The sequence below is a fragment of the Lipomyces oligophaga genome (assembly GCF_038497815.1).
Source record: "Lipomyces oligophaga strain CBS 7107 unplaced genomic scaffold V1516scaffold_6, whole genome shotgun sequence".
Lineage (NCBI taxonomy): Eukaryota > Fungi > Ascomycota > Lipomycetes > Lipomycetales > Lipomycetaceae > Lipomyces > [Lipomyces] oligophaga.
The window spans coordinates 1,148,188-1,163,948 of NW_027117790.1; the positions used below are offsets into that span (position 1 = coordinate 1,148,188).

At 44.2% G+C, this 15,761-nt stretch overlaps 9 protein-coding genes across 9 annotated transcripts; 4 read left to right on the forward strand and 5 right to left on the reverse strand.

The window, feature by feature from the left end:
* The first annotated feature begins 55 nt into the window (after nucleotides 1-55).
* Nucleotides 56-2,063, forward strand: V1516DRAFT_679200 (uncharacterized protein). Its single transcript, XM_066922873.1, has 9 exons — nucleotides 56-325; nucleotides 368-516; nucleotides 574-701; nucleotides 754-779; nucleotides 825-864; nucleotides 917-1,147; nucleotides 1,199-1,543; nucleotides 1,598-1,708; nucleotides 1,754-2,063. Exons 1-9 carry the CDS (start codon nucleotides 119-121, stop codon nucleotides 1,792-1,794), a joined length of 1,278 nt encoding a protein of 425 aa, XP_066776431.1. The 5' UTR covers nucleotides 56-118; the 3' UTR covers nucleotides 1,795-2,063.
* On the reverse strand, nucleotides 1,712-3,016 carry V1516DRAFT_654396 (uncharacterized protein). The gene is made up of 4 exons (XM_066920301.1): nucleotides 2,909-3,016; nucleotides 2,755-2,803; nucleotides 1,973-2,583; nucleotides 1,712-1,917 (listed from the first exon to the last, which is right to left on the reverse strand). Exons 1-4 carry the CDS (start codon nucleotides 2,940-2,942, stop codon nucleotides 1,895-1,897), a joined length of 717 nt encoding a protein of 238 aa, XP_066776432.1. The 5' UTR covers nucleotides 2,943-3,016; the 3' UTR covers nucleotides 1,712-1,894.
* Nucleotides 3,017-3,241: 225 nt separating this feature from the next.
* V1516DRAFT_679209 (CBF/Mak21 family-domain-containing protein) lies at nucleotides 3,242-5,730 on the forward strand. The gene is made up of 7 exons (XM_066922874.1): nucleotides 3,242-3,495; nucleotides 3,553-3,771; nucleotides 3,823-4,043; nucleotides 4,091-4,428; nucleotides 4,480-4,839; nucleotides 4,887-5,074; nucleotides 5,122-5,730. The coding sequence occupies exons 1-7, from the start codon at nucleotides 3,289-3,291 to the stop codon at nucleotides 5,245-5,247; spliced, it is 1,659 nt and encodes a 552-aa protein (XP_066776433.1). The 5' UTR covers nucleotides 3,242-3,288; the 3' UTR covers nucleotides 5,248-5,730.
* On the reverse strand, nucleotides 5,275-6,420 carry V1516DRAFT_665715 (mitochondrial carrier domain-containing protein; the record flags this gene model as incomplete). The annotated part of the gene is made up of 3 exons (XM_066920697.1): nucleotides 5,275-6,015; nucleotides 6,072-6,213; nucleotides 6,263-6,420. 3 exons carry the CDS (start codon nucleotides 6,418-6,420, stop codon nucleotides 5,275-5,277), a joined length of 1,041 nt encoding a protein of 346 aa, XP_066776434.1.
* Nucleotides 6,421-6,555: 135 nt separating this feature from the next.
* V1516DRAFT_679218 (ERG2/sigma1 receptor-like protein) lies at nucleotides 6,556-7,670 on the reverse strand. Its single transcript, XM_066922875.1, has 5 exons — nucleotides 7,375-7,670; nucleotides 7,181-7,321; nucleotides 6,965-7,126; nucleotides 6,822-6,915; nucleotides 6,556-6,764 (listed from the first exon to the last, which is right to left on the reverse strand). The coding sequence occupies exons 1-5, from the start codon at nucleotides 7,495-7,497 to the stop codon at nucleotides 6,631-6,633; spliced, it is 654 nt and encodes a 217-aa protein (XP_066776435.1). The 5' UTR covers nucleotides 7,498-7,670; the 3' UTR covers nucleotides 6,556-6,630.
* Nucleotides 7,671-7,881: 211 nt separating this feature from the next.
* V1516DRAFT_654409 (ribosomal L28e protein family-domain-containing protein) lies at nucleotides 7,882-8,603 on the forward strand. Its single transcript, XM_066920302.1, has 3 exons — nucleotides 7,882-7,943; nucleotides 8,005-8,326; nucleotides 8,409-8,603. Exons 1-3 carry the CDS (start codon nucleotides 7,927-7,929, stop codon nucleotides 8,514-8,516), a joined length of 447 nt encoding a protein of 148 aa, XP_066776436.1. The 5' UTR covers nucleotides 7,882-7,926; the 3' UTR covers nucleotides 8,517-8,603.
* A 633-nt stretch (nucleotides 8,604-9,236) lies between these two features.
* Nucleotides 9,237-11,222, forward strand: V1516DRAFT_679223 (lactate/malate dehydrogenase). Its single transcript, XM_066922876.1, has 5 exons — nucleotides 9,237-9,416; nucleotides 9,497-9,531; nucleotides 9,649-9,847; nucleotides 10,117-10,703; nucleotides 10,758-11,222. Exons 1-5 carry the CDS (start codon nucleotides 9,383-9,385, stop codon nucleotides 10,893-10,895), a joined length of 993 nt encoding a protein of 330 aa, XP_066776437.1. The 5' UTR covers nucleotides 9,237-9,382; the 3' UTR covers nucleotides 10,896-11,222.
* On the reverse strand, nucleotides 11,135-12,668 carry V1516DRAFT_686942 (mRNA capping enzyme-domain-containing protein; the record flags this gene model as incomplete). The annotated part of the gene is made up of 2 exons (XM_066923693.1): nucleotides 11,135-11,175; nucleotides 11,228-12,668. The coding sequence occupies 2 exons, from the start codon at nucleotides 12,666-12,668 to the stop codon at nucleotides 11,135-11,137; spliced, it is 1,482 nt and encodes a 493-aa protein (XP_066776438.1).
* Nucleotides 12,669-12,919: 251 nt separating this feature from the next.
* On the reverse strand, nucleotides 12,920-15,684 carry V1516DRAFT_686943 (uncharacterized protein; the record flags this gene model as incomplete). The annotated part of the gene is made up of 2 exons (XM_066923694.1): nucleotides 12,920-15,491; nucleotides 15,560-15,684. 2 exons carry the CDS (start codon nucleotides 15,682-15,684, stop codon nucleotides 12,920-12,922), a joined length of 2,697 nt encoding a protein of 898 aa, XP_066776439.1.
* Nucleotides 15,685-15,761: the final 77 nt, after the last annotated feature.

Below are 15,761 nucleotides of genomic sequence, written 5' to 3' on the forward strand. Positions count from 1 at the left end.
ACGTCGTATTCTCGACTTGGTCCCAACTATCTTTGTTGGCTGCCCCAACTCTGATCTTCCATTGATCTTGTTTTTGATTTTTAATTGAATTAAAATTCTGTCACTGACATAATACACAATGGGAAATTCAAGTAGTTCTAGGACTATGTTAGGTCCTACGCCTGCTCTGCCTTATTTACTGCCTGAAGGTGTCATACCAAAATCGCTACATGGCGGTCACGGATCTCCTGATTCCAACAAGAAGCTGCAACAATTATTGCGAGCAAACGAAGCGACGTATTCGGTACTCTATCATGAACGGAAGTTTCATAATCATATTCCTCATGTAAGTAATTTGGTTTGTGTTTGAGGAATGCTGATGGAATAGATTTTGGGTTCAGCCTTTTTCTTGGGCGCTAGTTCCGAACAATTGGTAGAGATATACGAAGAGAATTCGAAAAGACTGGAAATATGGCAAGAAGATTCGCCTGCTGAAGTTACCGGTGACGATTGGAGAGATTTTTACGGTCTACGGGAGTAAGTCAGTCAGGATTACTTGAATTGGATCGAGCTTTTGAATGCTAATGCTCGTAGATACCAGAGAGGTTATCGAGATTATTTTACAGATGAAGTTGTATTTGCCAGCTTCGATTGGAAACGTGTGGTTTTCAAGTATCTCTTGGTCGACGAGGCGAAGCTGCTGAAAGGATTGACTGCTGATTGTGAGGAGCTCCACTGGCGTGTTACTGTGATAATCGATCTAATTTGTTCTAGTGGCTCATCCTTTGATACATCTGGCTGTGAGTATCTACTTATATCACGGCCATCCTAAAACTAATTAAAAGTATGCCTTTGAATTGGGAAGTGCTGAAGTTGCTATTGAAGGTCTGTAAACTATCTATACCGTATACCGTGAAGCGTTCCTGACAATTTCAAGCTCTTACTCTCGATGTTGTCTGCTATCCTCCTAAAGAAGATTATGAGGAGGAATATATGAAGATTTACGTCAAACTACAGAACAATCCATCGATTGCAGCGTTAGCAGAAGATCCGATTACGATCCTTGGCCAAGTACGAGATAATACTGAACTAGACAATGTATCAGATACTCCGTTTCGAGATTTGAAGGAATTGATATTACCGTTTTTGATTCGACTTGATCTGTCCAGTAAGCCGTCTTTCTTTGTTGAAATTGCATTCGTGGATGCTAAAAAATAAGATCCAAACGACACAATTTATCAGATTTCATACGCGACTTCTTTGCTGGTGACTGCTACGCATAATAAGGGCGATTATCAAGTTGATTTCGCTCTTGTTCACACTTTAACCGCATCACACGCCGTGCTCATATTGCTACCACTTTTACCGATGCAGTATAAGATCTCACTGCTAGTAAATCTTTGGATCTTTATTCTCCGTACCTATATTCAAGTCGGCAGGCCCCTGATTAACCCCAATTTGATCTGGGAATACGGTGGTGTCCAACATGAACAGATGACTTGGGACCATATTGTTGATCTTGCACTAACTGGACCTATGATGTTCGACCCGCATTATTTAAAAGGTTCGGTTCACAAACTTCGCTTTGTATGAATGCGTATTAGTAACCTTGGTATAGTGATCAGGGCTTTGAAAGCTCTCTACGAGAATACGCCAGATGATTCTGTCCGGGAATTATATCTGAGAGAAGCTGCCATGTTCGCAACCGAAACAAAAGGATATTTGAAAGGTATTGTGAATATTTTACCTGTTTCATTTATTAACTGCAATATAGACTTTTCAGGAAAAGGATTAAATGTCAGACACAATCATTAATCAGGTCTTGGTCAATTTACGTAAATTAATCTATCAGACTATATTAAACTGCCAAATTATCCCCAAAAGCCGAAACAACGAGAAGACTGCAGAATAATATTTATTTAGCGGAAGCAAAGATTTCTAAAGCAATTGTTAGTAATTGACAATTTACCATATTATAAGATCTAAAACCTACTTTCAATCTCAGCAACACCTTGAGTGATAGCATCAGCCTGGACTTTCTTGGTCTTGATGGACTCTTGAATTTTAGCAATAATGGTGTCGGTAAGATGCTTCTGCTCGCGCTGACGAACAGAGGCCTCATAACGGACCCATGAGTCCAGAACAGACTTAGCCTCAGCGGCAATTTCAACCTTCTGTTTGAGCTCAAAAGCTTCAGCCTCGGCCTTGACGGTCTCCTTCGAAACTTCGAAAAGAATCTTTGTCGTGTCGACGACCTCCTTGAGTTGACCAACACTGTCAATACGCTCTTTAACAGCGGAAGCATGCGTCTCTCGGGACTTGTTGAGGATGCTAGTCATGTTCGCGATGTATCCATTAGCCCAATCGGTGTACGCAGGACCACCAAGCTTTCCGACCATGAAGATAAAGGAAGAGAAAATCGCCAAAAGTGTCGTTTCGTCGCCCAAAATGTAGAGTTCGTTAGAGATGGCGTAAACAGCAGCCGCTGTTCCGGTAGCAAGCAGACCAGTCTTGGACAGAATTGTATCAGGAAGTCGGGCAATCAACGAGGTCGCAGACGCCTTGGGCTCATTCTTCGTGGAGTAGGTAGCCTTCGCGACAAACCTAAGATAAGATGTTAGATCTAGTTCTATAGCATGCTTCTGCGATGTCGTCGCAAACGGTCCAGATCATTTTGATCAATTGCACAAGGAAATACACATCGCAATCCAAATCGCTTGTATCGTATAATTCCTATAAAGCACGACCAGCAGTTAAAAGATAAGAAAGACATACGACGAAATGCTACCAGCACGGAAAACTGATGCCTGAGAACGAGCAGCGACTATAAGCGCGAAAAAGTCAGTTCAAAAATCTAACGTACAACTTGGACAATCCATCGAATTCGATCATCAAAAACAAATTCCATCTACTACGAGAATATACTTACATCTCATCGAACGAATAGCCAATGCGGAGCTCATTGTGATGGTCTTAAATTAAAAGCAACAATGAGATGAAAAGCAGAATTGCGTGCACAAACTGAGCCTGGTGAACGTAGGACAACGAAAGGAGGGTGAGAGACACAGCTGAGGACGAGAACGGAGTAGCCGGGCGCGGATTGGCCGGCCAGCTCAGAATTTTCGTGCTCGGCCAATCGCGCGGCGAAATTCGCTGAGTCATATGATTCGAATTTATTAGTCTGATATTAGTCAGAGAAATTAAAGTTTTTGAGATTTATCGAACTCCCAATGGGACCTTGAAAATTATGTTCTAATGGCCGAGCATAGCTCAGTTTTAGGTAGTGTGTGGACGAAAGAAACAGCGGCAATGCCTTCAATGGAGAGAAAATCAAAGATGAGAAAGAGATCTCGGCGAGATACAGATTATGAGAGCAATAAGAAATTAAAAAAACAAGTCGGTCCCCTGACGGAGGCGCCTGAGCCGACAGCAGATACGATTGCAGCTTTGGAACGACAAATTGCTCAGGCACCAGAATACTATAACAATCTGGTTTTTCTTAACAGCTATTTGAAGGTGAGAAGGTGCATTGGCGTGGAGATATATACTTGCGAATTTAGTAACAAATGTTAGAATAATGACGGCGAGATTGTCATGCTTTCGAAAGTTTCACTGTTTAGATCATTTGCAAAGCTCATGGCCGCGGATTTGCTCCGACTTTCTTCAGCTTCTAAATCTACTAATCCAGATGACTCAGCTCGTGAAACTCTTGCTCTGTGGCTTCAAGATAGATACCATGAGTTTATTGATGCGCTGCTACAAGATTTGCGATATGATGACGAGGAGCGGGTCGTAAGTTATTTTGATGATTTGCCCTTTTTCCATTAACATGTTCCAAACTAGTCATCTGCTATCTCTTTTCTAATTCATCTTATCCATGAGGAAAGCGTTTCCATGTCTACTAAAGGGGAATATTTTTTTTCTTTGGAATTATTTTCGAAGTTGGTCAAATTCCTTCTCCCCTCTCATAAATCCGATCTGGCATCGGATCTGGTCGAGATGTTTGTTGAGAATTATGTAAACGAATACTTCGACATTAGATATCACTTCCTCAATGAGGCTGCGTATGTATTTATAAGTTTAGCACTCAATTAATCTAATCTTTAAATAGTATATTAGCTTCAGCGGCGACTACCCTCGAAACTCCTGAACAGCAGAACGCCTTGGCTACTAATCTTTTGTCTGCTCTTTCTGCGGTCAATTCGTTTCCTAGTGATGCGCAAGAGATCGACAAGTTTCTAGTTTCTGTTTCTGTCAAAACCAAAACTCCGATATTGAAATTATCCGGACAGAAAGGTGCTTTGCAAGATGCTTGGCTGGCTCTGATGAAACTACCTCTGCAGCCAGATCAATATAAGCGGATTCTCCAGATCATGCACCAAAAAATCATACCGAATATTAACCGTCCTCAGTTACTCATGGATTTCTTGACCGATTCATACGATGCCGGTATATAAAAAAAACTTTTGTTCACTGAAAGATTTTTCTAATCAGGCTTAGGTGGTGCTACCTCTCTTTTGGCGTTAAATGCTTTGTTTTCTCTGATGCAAAAATATAATCTGGACTACCCAAACTTCTATGCCAAGCTCTATGCATTGCTTGACCGCAATGTCATGCATGTCAAATACCGTTCAAGATTTTTTCGATTACTGGAGCTATTTTTGTCTTCAACTCATTTACCAGCTGCTTTGGTAGCCTCTTTCATCAAACGGATGTCCAGACTATCGTTATCCGCCCCTCCATCTGCGATCGTTATCGTGATTCCTTTTGTGTATAATTTATTAAAGAAGCACAATACCTGCAACTTAATGCTGCAAAGGATAAATTTGACACCTGAAGAGCAATCGAAGTTCGGTCTGAGTAAGTGGTCTTCATGGATCCAAGCTAATAATATCTAACTGAACTAGATGATCCGTTTGACTCAAAAGAACTAGATCCGAACAAATCAGGTGCGCTCGATAGTTCGCTTTGGGAATTAGCGACTTTACAGTCCCATTATCATCCGAATGTCGCTACCTTAGCCAAGATCATGTCTGAGCCATTCAACAAGCCTTCCTATAATATCGAAGACTTCATGGACCATTCTTATAGTACGGTGAGTATATTTGTTCTCTCTTTTATAAGATTTCTAATGAAATTTAGATGCTGGATGCCGAATTTGAAAAATCGATTCGTAAGCCGCCAGCTGTCGAATACGAGTTTACCCAATCGTTGTTCGAGACCGCGGAAGCAACCTCGGTATATCTAAAAGGTTGGAAACTATACTAAAGAGATATGGTAATTGTATATTACATGCTATGCCTTGAATTCCGCCGTTTCGGTGTGTGCCCACCGTAACGCCTGAACACATTGCTCAAAAGTCCACATAGTTATTGCGCTAGTAGGCGCATTTTTGATTAGCGAGACTCCCAAGCCCCGATATAATCCCCGAACTCCTTCTGTTTGAATAATCATGGACGCGCAGGCGAGCATAGAATTGGGATAATCCGGAATGTTCTTTAACGCGTACATATTGCGTGTTGGTCCTTGGACTTGTAATCGTTTTCGCAATACATCCAGCGGAAACACGCCTGCTTTCGAGATAATTCCCGCCATTATCCCGGCAAGCGCATCTTCAGAACCAAGAAAATTGATGTGATCTGTTTTAGAAAATAAAGTTTGACAAGGAACATATGTCGCAAAAAAAAATCCCATTTGGGGTATGATCTGAGACAGTGCCGGTCGTATCCCACGAAATAGTCCTTTATATCCCTCGTCTCGAATGATCTTACCGATGGCATGCCGTAACGAATAGTAAGCTCTTGCGTCGGGATGTGTTCCCTGGGCGGCAAACCGTGTCCGCAGCAAATCTAGCGGATATGAGACCAATGTGGCCACTCCGCCTGCAACAGCCCCTGCAATGAAATTTGCCAAAGGTTCTGGCAATGCGGGAGAATTGGTCACTAGAAACACATTAGCCTGACGAAATGACGCGAACTGAGCTGCTCCGTATATGAGATATAGAATCTCGGCAGGTAAATTCCCGCGCCATAAACTCTATTTTGTTTGTTAATTTCAGAGATCTTTGTACTGATAAACTCAGATAACCATACAGTCAATCCTTCTTCACGGTATATTTTGTAAATGGTCGGGAACAGTCCTCTGTAGACAGGCTTAGAAGAAGACGTTGTATTGAGTTGATTAGTCTGGAGCTGAAGTCGAATCTTAACGACATCAAGCGGTGCCACAAAAAATCTGAACTTATCAGCTATCCTGATCGGCTTGAATTTGAAATAACAATTACCTTGAAGTGAGACCTGCTACTGCTCCGCAAACAATAGTTTCGGTCTGGGAAATATCAGATACCGTAGAAGCAAGCGTCGACGAAGTCTCTTTTGAACAATCTGATCCCGCTATTGTGTCTTTGTTCACGGAATCCGCTTTATTCTTGTTAAAGGACATTTCATCTTCACAATCCAGCCTGTGGTACGCAGCTGCTGAAAGAATAACTGAAAGACTTGCCTTGGTCGTGAGTTTCTTGAATAAGGTTGGGGAGGGGTAGTGGGCAGATTGGGAGTTTTATTCTGTCGGGAAACAGTTTACCGCGGAGTGGTACATTTTACATTCAGTAACTCGATAAAATACAGTCATAACTAATCGAGCGCGATGAAATTAGAATTTTCCTCGGAGAACATTCTCAATCATGGCTTTCGCAGTCAACCACACGGTTTTTCCAAACGTGCCGAAATCAAGTGTCGAGAAAAGAGTATCGGCAAGGCCAAACGGGAGCATGCCGGGAATCCAGCCTAAATGATTGTTAGCAAACTGTGAAATCACACCTAATTTGCAAGATATATAATTACCCCGAGCATACTCTAAAGCCCAGGCAGTAGAGGGCATAGAATACTGTCGGACAGTTCCTCGTGGCATGAGGTTCATATCGCCTGCCTTGTAGATCTACTGAATGTTAGCCGAAATCACAATTGCTGCAGGTGAGCTTTCGTACAGTGGGTTCAGGATCACCGGGAACATGTGTCCATTGTTCACCCTTGAGAATATAGAAGTAGTCACTAGCTGGGTGAACACCAGTATGGCCCTCTGTTCCGACAGCTGTACCAAAGAAGATGACATATTCTGAGAACGAAGCATGGTTAATGAACATAGATCCCTGTAAATATAGTAAATTAGTAGAAATCAAAAATGTTTATGAGATATTATATACCATTGCTCCACCTGCATTGTTGAAGAACCAGTCCTCAGTGTTGAACGGAATCACAGTCTCACCATACACATCACGCATTCGCTGATTGATGTCTACAAATAGCGCAGTAGTATTGTCTGTTGGCGCAGAGGCAAGAGCATCCTATACATCAGAATTAGCGACCGCAATCAGCATCTGCCAAGAATGAAACTTACATTAACAATCTGCTGAAGAACTTCAGGATCAAAAATGTACAGATTTGGAAGAACGTAAGTGTCGATATAGAAATAAACTGGAAGTACTATGGCGAGAAACACGCCAAATTTAAAAAAATTCATAGTTATGTGTATCTAAACTATTTAATTCCAAATTTTGCAATCGAATTAGGCCTGTCATCAGACTCAAAGGGCGACCAGCAGCTTATGTATGGACGCACTCGTGAGCTCTGCTATCGTTGGTGAAGGGGCACAACAACGCGTGAAATCGCGTTCGCGTTCGCGTTCGGTTCGTGTGGCCTAGGCCTCGGCCGGACATTCCTGTCCGAGCAATTATCCCGTATTCGTGTCTGACAAACAAATTGTACCAATACCTTATGCTCACTTTAAGTGACTGCTCAAATGCAATAGCCCTGACAGCCCTACATGACACAAAGTCTGCGGCTCTACGGGAGGATCGAGGGATTGAAGATGGTACATGGATTGAGATATGATACCTACTAGCAATACAGCTTTTGAGAGTGTAAACGCGGTCAACATTCAACGGACAAAATGACTTCTATCTCAAAGTAAGAAGATTCCATTATATTGTGATTCTAAATAACAGAACGGTGCTAACATGGAATTCAGCGACTTGATCTGGGAACTTACCCGCTCAAACTCTTCTTACCTTGTCAAGCGTAAGACTGCTGGCGGTGTTCAATTCTCCAAGGACCCCTTGAACTCGTCAAGCAAGTACAGCTATTCAGCTTCTGGATTTGCCAACAGCAAGGCTGTCGGTGTCTCCTTGAATAGTGAAGGCAGCATCGTTCTATCGACCAAGAAGGCCGGTTCGTTCGCAACTCCTAAGAGCAGTGTTATTACCACTACTTTCAAGCCCTACACTAGCCAGCGCAAGATTTATAAGGCCATTGCAGGTGCTACCAAGAACTACCGGGATGACCTCCGTGCTGTAAGTGGATACTTTTTTCTCAGACAGGAAAATCATCTATAATGCGGTTTCAAGTAATGTTACTAATATGAACTTTGTTTAGGACGCTGTCAAGAAGGCTTCATCTCTGTTATACTCGAAGAAGGACAAGAAAACTTTTCCTAAGAAGGTCCGGGGCAAGAAGGCTGCTGAGTTTTTTGAGACGGAGTAAACACGGGCTATTTTTGTATCTAATTGAAAAAAAGTTTCTGGCATTGTAGTATAGCAAATGGAATATCTATATTGATTCATGCAGCAGCTGGTGTTTGTTCCAGTTCGGTTCCCAAAGAGGAAAGACCACCTCTGATTTCTCCGCAGTGCCTGATTTCCTTCCATTGCTGGTTTATATGGGGTTCTTTTGACTCCACCGGACGTCGGATGCCGGAACTTGGCTTGAACGAGCCTAGCCAGACGTAGCACTAATCGTAACCGCGGCCTAGAAAGTATCGGAACGGGCTCCATCGGAAGCAACTCCTGAAGTCCAAACCGAGAAGGTATTCAAAGCCATAAACAGATTTGGATTCCGGCGCAGATTGCGGAGCACAGTGTTCTGGTAACAGGCGGAGAGATGGAGAGCTGTTTGCCTAGCCGTAACGAGCGGAACCGACCGGAATGCAGACGATAATGTTTCGGCATGTCACGTGTTGAGGCTTGCTGTGAAGTTTTAGGTGTAGTTCCGGTGGGGAAAAGATGAAAAAGGAAATGAATATGTAATTGTATATTGGTTTAGAACAAATTATTGGTCGAATTATATTTTGTTTCCGTTTTTTTGCGGCGAAATCGGCTTTATTCTGCCTGATTGGCATTAACCAGTTCTCAATTGGTGGTCCCCGCAATCTGGTAACGACTGTGGAAAGGCGTTTGTTCCACGATGGCACAATTGTTGATCCCTCCTCAAGCAAACTGCACGTAGTTGGGCTTCGCTTATATAAAGGACAGCCGATCCCCGTTCTAAGCTCTGTCACCCAGCTTTGTCGAGTTGTGACTCTTTTGAATTTGAACTCCCTATAGACCGATTCTTCTTTTCGTGTAAACAAAATGGTTAAAGCAGTTGTTGCAGGCGCCAGCGGTGGTATGTTGTAGCCCGTCTCTCTCTGTCTCGCAGAGTTTGATCGATCTCCGGGTTTCTGTTTAGCTAACCTGTTGCTTCAGGCATTGGCCAACCTCTCTCTCTTCTTCTCAAACTGGTACGTGATTAGAAATAAGCGGAAATCTGGCTGGTCGATATGGGTTCGCTCTCAATTGGATCGATAGCGAGTCGATCTTGCCTCCTACTGCTGTTTCTATTGCTAACACTCATCCAGAGTCCTTACGTCGATGAGCTGGCTCTCTACGATGTTGTTGGCTCGCCCGGTGTCGCTGCCGATCTGTCGCACATCTCTACCAAGGCAGTCGTTAAGGGCTATCTTCCAGCTGATGAAGGCCTTAAGAGTGCACTTACTGGAGCTGACATTGTCGTCATTCCTGCCGGTATTCCGCGCAAGCCGGGCATGACTCGTGATGGTATGTTTAACTTACTTTGAAATTTATTCCGGTCATCCTATCGAACTGGCTGCATCATTCTGCGCTTTTCTATAGTGATATTATGATTTCTGTGTCGTACTGGCATAAAGCCGTCGTGATTTCGCCGTCTTTGCTTCGTTGATGCGGGGTCATCCTTCGCACCGCGACCTCTATGCGGCTCTGCTCTTAGCAGGAGTTTCTACCGCTTCCAGCACCCCGCACTTATTCTGTGAACCAATGGTAACAGCGTTGGCTGACATTTTTTTTAGATCTCTTCAATATCAATGCTGGCATTGTCCGCGACCTCATCACTGGCATTGCGCAATTTGCTCCTAAGGCGTTTGTCCTTATCATTTCCAACCCTGTTAATTCGACTGTCCCAATTGCTGCGGAAGTTTTGAAGAAGCATGGCGTTTTCGACCCCGCAAAGCTCTTCGGCGTCACGACGCTTGACGTTGTCCGAACTGAAACCTTTGTGGCCTCCGTATTGGGCAAGCCCGATCCCTCGGTTTTCAAGGTTCCTGTGATTGGTGGTCATTCTGGCGACACTATTGTCCCTCTTTTGTCGCTTGGTACTCCATCATTCACAATTCCTGACGAGGCTACCCGAGATGCACTTGTCAAGCGCATCCAGTTTGGTGGTGACGAAGTTGTGCAAGCCAAAGAGGGTAAAGGATCGGCCACGCTTTCGATGGCGCACGCTGGTTTCCGTTTCGCCGAAAGTATTCTCAAAGCGGTTTCTGGAGAGACTGGCATTGTTGAGAACACGTTTGTGTACTTGCCTGGTATTCCTGGAGGCGAAGAGGTGAAGAAGATCACTGGTTTGGACTTCTTCTCAGTTCCCGTCACTCTTGGTGTAAGTCTACAGTTTTTTATTTCTTTGGGCAATTAAGTCTGATATGAATCACAGGCCTCTGGTGCAGTTAGCATCGATAACATTTTACCCAAAGTCTCTGAGTACGAGAAGACATTGCTCAGTGTTGCCTACACTGGACTTGGGGCCAACATCACGAAAGGTGTTGACTTCATTGTCTCGCCCACGAAGTAAGTTTGACTCATTCATACTGTGGTGGTCTTTTATGATGTGCAGAAGGGTAGCTGAGCTGCTGTTGGGATTTGAATATGAGATAGTTGTTTTTTGTATTAGACCGTTGCGCATAATTTAGGACATATACTTAGTTGACAATTTGCACAGGCTTTAAGTTTAAATTGTAGAATCCCAAATTTGTCAAGATCTATGAAATTACTACCTAATAAGTAATCTACTAGTCAACCTTTGAATATCAATCACCCGGCCAATTTCTCGAATGCGAAGGCCAAATAAAAGCCTGGAAATTAGCTATTTATAAATGAAAAAGAATGAAATTAAAAAAAACATACCTGCAGCTTCTCGTTGATCGCCTTCAATTCCATAGGAGTTGTCATTCTTTGTGACTCCCATTCTACGACAAAGATTGAAATATTCTGGATGCTCTGAAGTCTCGTCCTGAAACAATTCATGGAACCCTTTGCGATAAAGTAGTTCAAGTTTGTAATCTTCCGCCATAGCTCTAAAGACTTCGAACGGGACAACGTATTCAGGAACATTTTCGACTGCGTCTTGAAGGTAAAAAGTATATTTATGTCCGAACGGCGGTCTGAAAACACCGTTTCGAGGAGGATCTGAAACAAATCTGATATTGTAGACGGAGTTTCCCCATTCTTTTTGTCCTGGAGGCAGTTTTGCTATACCTTCCTTAATGACGTCTGATGAAGGGATTGTGCCGAAGAATTTCCCACCACGCTTCAAAGACCTCGAGACGTTTTCCAACATTTGACGTGCTTTGGCTTCGGTTTCGAAGGCGTAATGTAAGCAAAACTGCATGGAGATGACGTCAACAGGGAATACAGCCTGATACATATCTCGCGGCAGTCGCGAGGCAATCGGAATACCAAAAGCATCCGAAGCGAAAAACTCTGCCCAAAAGTACTTGCGTCGCATAGTATTATATCTATCTTGGGCTTGCTCAATACTGATATCGGCGATATCAACACCGATATAGCCTTTGATTCGAGCGTTTTCCCATTTGCCCAGATCACCACCTTTCCCACAACCTAGATCGAGAACAATGTCGCCAGGATTGGAAAACCTCTTGATCAGAATTGCCTTGATGAAGTTGTTGTATGCTTTCAATTTGATGATCGGCGACGACTGTCGACGGTGCACGCCCACTTCTTGCCGAGAATTATAGTGGCGCCGAACAACAGTATCGACATGTTCCTCTGAACGGCCGTTACTTCGCGGTTGTGATATATGGCTGTTATTGTTGCTGTTCCGGTTGTCATTGTTAGAAGTGCCAGGGGAGATGCTGCCCGTACTAGTTTTATTCGGTCGCTGGGATTCGATTTGCTCGATCCTATGTCGTTTCCGCTGTAGTTCTATGTCTTGTGAGTGCGGAGACGTATTACGTCGCCTGTAGTCTGTAGATCGGGCGCCTGGTCTCTTAAGTTTCCGAATTGATGATCGCGGTGGTGACGGCGGTGGTGTCGTCGACTTTGAATCTCTCTCTGGTTTTCGTTCAACTTGGTTGTCGTTGGATTTGTCATGATGTTGCGCCACCGCGGTGGCAGCCTGTAGTTCAGTTTCATTCTGCTCAATTGCTCTATCTAGAGAATCGACGTTCTTGTGCTCGTCTACTATTCTCGACGACCCCGATCCGGTCTCAACTTTGATTTGCTGCTCATTCGTAACTTCCGCAACCTGTGCAGCCGTACCAGCGAGCGTCATCAATGCAGCAGCAGCAGCATCACTATCCGAAATCTCTTCTATTCCGACAACCATTGTTGTATACCGTATTTCTTGGATTGTTCCTCCTCTCAACTTACACGGAAGAAGGGCCGTGCAGGTCAATTCCACGACTTGCTTCATCCAACTTGCTCCCCGTACTTGGGAGTCCCGACATATCCAACCCCTTGAAAAACATTTGATTATGTAAGAACTCGCCGAAGAGACGGGAACCATATAAATTCTATTCTTTTCTATATTCTACACACCAGAATACACTATTTGCATGAGAAATAATGATGATTATATCATCCTTTATTCTCATTCAAAGCAGAAGCCAGCTTCGACGCGTCTTCAGCTGTTTTCACCTTGATCAGATACGTTACACCTTTGTTTTCCGCCGTAAAGTCGAGGATCCGAACATTGGGCCCCGTGTTGACATAATCAACTTTACTCCGTAATAGAACATTTAGTAGGACACGACCTCCGCCGTCAGCTCGAACGAGAACTCGAGTTTTGCTTGTGGTTTGGTGTTTAAGCACTCGATATGGTCCCACTCCGAGCGACACAAACGTATCTTTGCCTTGCTCCGCTTGGCTATCTCGGTCTTCCTTCATTTGCGCGACTGTTTTAAACTGAAACACTTTTGCTCTTCCAGAGATCACTATATCTTCGTTCTCTTCTCCAGGGCCTTTCTCGGCTGATAAATCAATTTGCTGTTCCGGTGGAGCAGCGTCTCCGTCTTCCGCATCTCCAGACGTTCCAGCTTCTCCTGCACTGTTTATGGACACCGAAGCGGTGGATGAAGGAGCTGTAGCAAAAATAGAACTTACCGTAGGCCCAGACGCTGCAGCAAGCTTAAACTCCGAGTTTGCATTAAAAGAAAACGCAGGAGCATCTGGCGTTGTCGTTGTCGTTGTTGTCACGGTAGCTGCGGGTGCAGGTGCAGCAGAACTTGACGAAAATAGTGGGAAGCCAAGACTAGGAGCCGGCGGAACTGCACTCACCGCTGTCCCAAATCCACTACCGGGCTTAAATCCTGATCCAAAGGTGGATGATCCAAATCCTGAGGATCCAAACGAAAACGGTGCGGGCGTCGATGTGGTTGCAGTGATCGACGTCGATTTCGCCGGTGTGCTTTCTAAGCTTACTTCTGCCTGATTCTTAGACTTTTCATCGGTAGCAGGCGCAGAGCCAAATTTGATAGCTCGATCTGGCGTCCACACATTACCGGTTGCTGGTGAAGATGGTGGTTTAGAGCCGAAAACAGGAAGATTATTACCGTTTCCTTTCGATGGCTGGAAAGTAAATCCGGTTCCAAAAGGTGTCGACGGTGTTGAAGGAACCTTGACCGGCTCAGATTCATCAGCGGTCTTCTTCGTTTCGTCTTTAGACGGTGTAGGTGGTGTCGTCAGCGCTGCTGGTGCTGCGACATTAAATTTAAAACTCGGCGCAGATGCGGCAGATGTGCTGCTACCGGAAGGCACATTCAATTTGGCACTTGAATCAGATAGACTAAAAGGATTTAATCCACTCGACTTCGAATTAGCTTCCTTCGGATCCGCAAGCTTGATTGGAGAACCGGTCACTGTTGTCTTAGCTTCAGATACAAAGGGAAACAATGGAGAAGGCGTTTTGGTTTCCTTGGATTCATCTGTGGTTTCATTCTTAGTCAACTTGCCAAAAGCGCTCGATTGAAATGGCGGCAACGATGCCGTACTAGACTTCTCTTCGTTGGAACTCGTAGATGGAATTGCACTTCCAAACTTGAAAGGAGAAGAAGCAGCCGTACTCGAAAATGAAAATCCGGGAGTACTAGGTTTGAATGCAATGGCTTCCTTACTCTCAGAACTGGCACTAGAATCTGGCAGCGTCGATTCGGATGTCGGCTTGTCCTCCAAAACAGTAGATTTCGCTGACAACGAGGATGGGACAGTAAAAGATGACGATGTCGAAGTGGAGTCAACACTTGTAGTTGAACCAAATGAAAAGCCACTTTTCGCTGCTGGTACGGTGGAAGTACTATCAGCTTTGTCTGATGGAGATCCAAATCCAAATCCAGAGCCGGTCAAGGCTGGCGTTGAGCTTGATATAGACGAAACTGAAATCGAGGGTTTAGATAATGCAGAGTCAGATTTAGTTACACCAGCAGAAGAGCCAAATGAAAATTTTGGAGCAGAATCACTACTTAGAGCCGTCGTCATAGACACTGACGTAGCAGGTGCGCCGAACGAAAAGCCTGAACTTGGTTTCGAGACTGGCTCATCTTTCAATTGAGCAAACTCTTGAGCCTCTTTGGCAAGGGCCCTTGTTTCAACGTCAATTTTGCTATAATAGGCTTTGTAAGAATCCACAATTGGCGACAGATCAGCAAGAGCATTCTTCTTGATTGCAACGTCAATTGCTTCGCGAAGCTTTTCATTGAGGGCCCGGATTTTGAGGTATTTTACAAAATCTGCATTACTGGACGCGCTGCCATTACTTGAAGCTGCGGCCGGTGCTGCTACTTGTGCTGTTGCTGTTGCTGGTTTTGGTGCTGTTACTTGTGCTGATGCCGGTGTTGGTGCTATAGACGAACCAACCACTGCTGTAGGTGAAGATGCGGATACATTTGCTGGGGAACTAGAGTATCCAAAAGAAAACGCTGGTTTAGGAGGCGTAGCCAAACTGTTTGAAGTCAAAAACGAAAATGGCTTAGATGACGAGTCTGAAGCCTCTGAAGATTCAGACAATCCTGAAGAGGAGGCAAAGGGGTTGCCTGGAGTCGGCGGATTGGATTTCATTCCAGCAAAAACACCATTGCCGGTAATTGAAGATGTGATAGGACTTCCAGTACCGGTAGAACCCATCGCAGACCGACGCGATTTAGGAACAGCAATTCTGAGAAGTCAGTAATTAAGCAAATCAATGTAGAACACTGGCTCTAAGCCATATGGTACCGAACTTACTTGCGTCCAGCCATCACTTGCGGAGAAGCTACAACAGGAGTTTCCGCTGGGCCATGGAGCTCTGCTTCAACATCAGGCTCATTGCTGGAACCCTGGTGGATTCCCATATTGCGACGTTTGGACATTTCTGTATCTTAGAAAATATTTTCTTTGTGATCAACGGGGGGGGAAAAGTCTGACTGTTGACGCAACGTTCTAAGTA

What these genes read in the sequence shown, in the direction of transcription:
- V1516DRAFT_679200 (XM_066922873.1), top strand. Translation starts at nt 119, where the DNA reads ATGGGAAATTCAAGTAGTTCTAGGACTATGTTAGGTCCTACGCCTGCT. An exon ending in GATTTTTACGGTCTACGGGA is followed by an intron (nt 517 to 573) that starts GTAAGTCAGTCA and finishes TAATGCTCGTAG; the next exon opens with ATACCAGAGAGGTTATCGAG. An exon ending in CGACCCGCATTATTTAAAAG is followed by an intron (nt 1,544 to 1,597) that starts GTTCGGTTCACA and finishes ACCTTGGTATAG; the next exon opens with TGATCAGGGCTTTGAAAGCT.
- V1516DRAFT_654396 (XM_066920301.1), bottom strand. Translation starts at nt 2,942, where the DNA reads ATGAGCTCCGCATTGGCTATTCGTTCGATGAGAT. An exon ending in CGTGCTGGTAGCATTTCGTC is followed by an intron (nt 2,584 to 2,754) that starts GTATGTCTTTCT and finishes ATCTTATCTTAG; the next exon opens with GTTTGTCGCGAAGGCTACCT. An exon ending in AGGTGTTGCTGAGATTGAAA is followed by an intron (nt 1,918 to 1,972) that starts GTAGGTTTTAGA and finishes CAATTGCTTTAG; the next exon opens with AAATCTTTGCTTCCGCTAAA.
- V1516DRAFT_679209 (XM_066922874.1), top strand. Translation starts at nt 3,289, where the DNA reads ATGCCTTCAATGGAGAGAAAATCAAAGATGAGAAAGAGATCTCGGCGA. An exon ending in TTCTTAACAGCTATTTGAAG is followed by an intron (nt 3,496 to 3,552) that starts GTGAGAAGGTGC and finishes AACAAATGTTAG; the next exon opens with AATAATGACGGCGAGATTGT. An exon ending in ATGATGACGAGGAGCGGGTC is followed by an intron (nt 3,772 to 3,822) that starts GTAAGTTATTTT and finishes GTTCCAAACTAG; the next exon opens with TCATCTGCTATCTCTTTTCT.
- V1516DRAFT_679218 (XM_066922875.1), bottom strand. Translation starts at nt 7,497, where the DNA reads ATGAATTTTTTTAAATTTGGCGTGTTTCTCGCCATAGTACTTCCAGTT. An exon ending in TTCTTCAGCAGATTGTTAAT is followed by an intron (nt 7,322 to 7,374) that starts GTAAGTTTCATT and finishes TCTGATGTATAG; the next exon opens with GATGCTCTTGCCTCTGCGCC. An exon ending in GGCTTTAGAGTATGCTCGGG is followed by an intron (nt 6,765 to 6,821) that starts GTAATTATATAT and finishes ACAATCATTTAG; the next exon opens with GCTGGATTCCCGGCATGCTC.
- V1516DRAFT_654409 (XM_066920302.1), top strand. An exon ending in ACCGGGATGACCTCCGTGCT is followed by an intron (nt 8,327 to 8,408) that starts GTAAGTGGATAC and finishes AACTTTGTTTAG; the next exon opens with GACGCTGTCAAGAAGGCTTC.
- V1516DRAFT_679223 (XM_066922876.1), top strand. Translation starts at nt 9,383, where the DNA reads ATGGTTAAAGCAGTTGTTGCAGGCGCCAGCGGTG. An exon ending in TCTCTCTTCTTCTCAAACTG is followed by an intron (nt 9,532 to 9,648) that starts GTACGTGATTAG and finishes ACACTCATCCAG; the next exon opens with AGTCCTTACGTCGATGAGCT. An exon ending in CAGTTCCCGTCACTCTTGGT is followed by an intron (nt 10,704 to 10,757) that starts GTAAGTCTACAG and finishes TATGAATCACAG; the next exon opens with GCCTCTGGTGCAGTTAGCAT.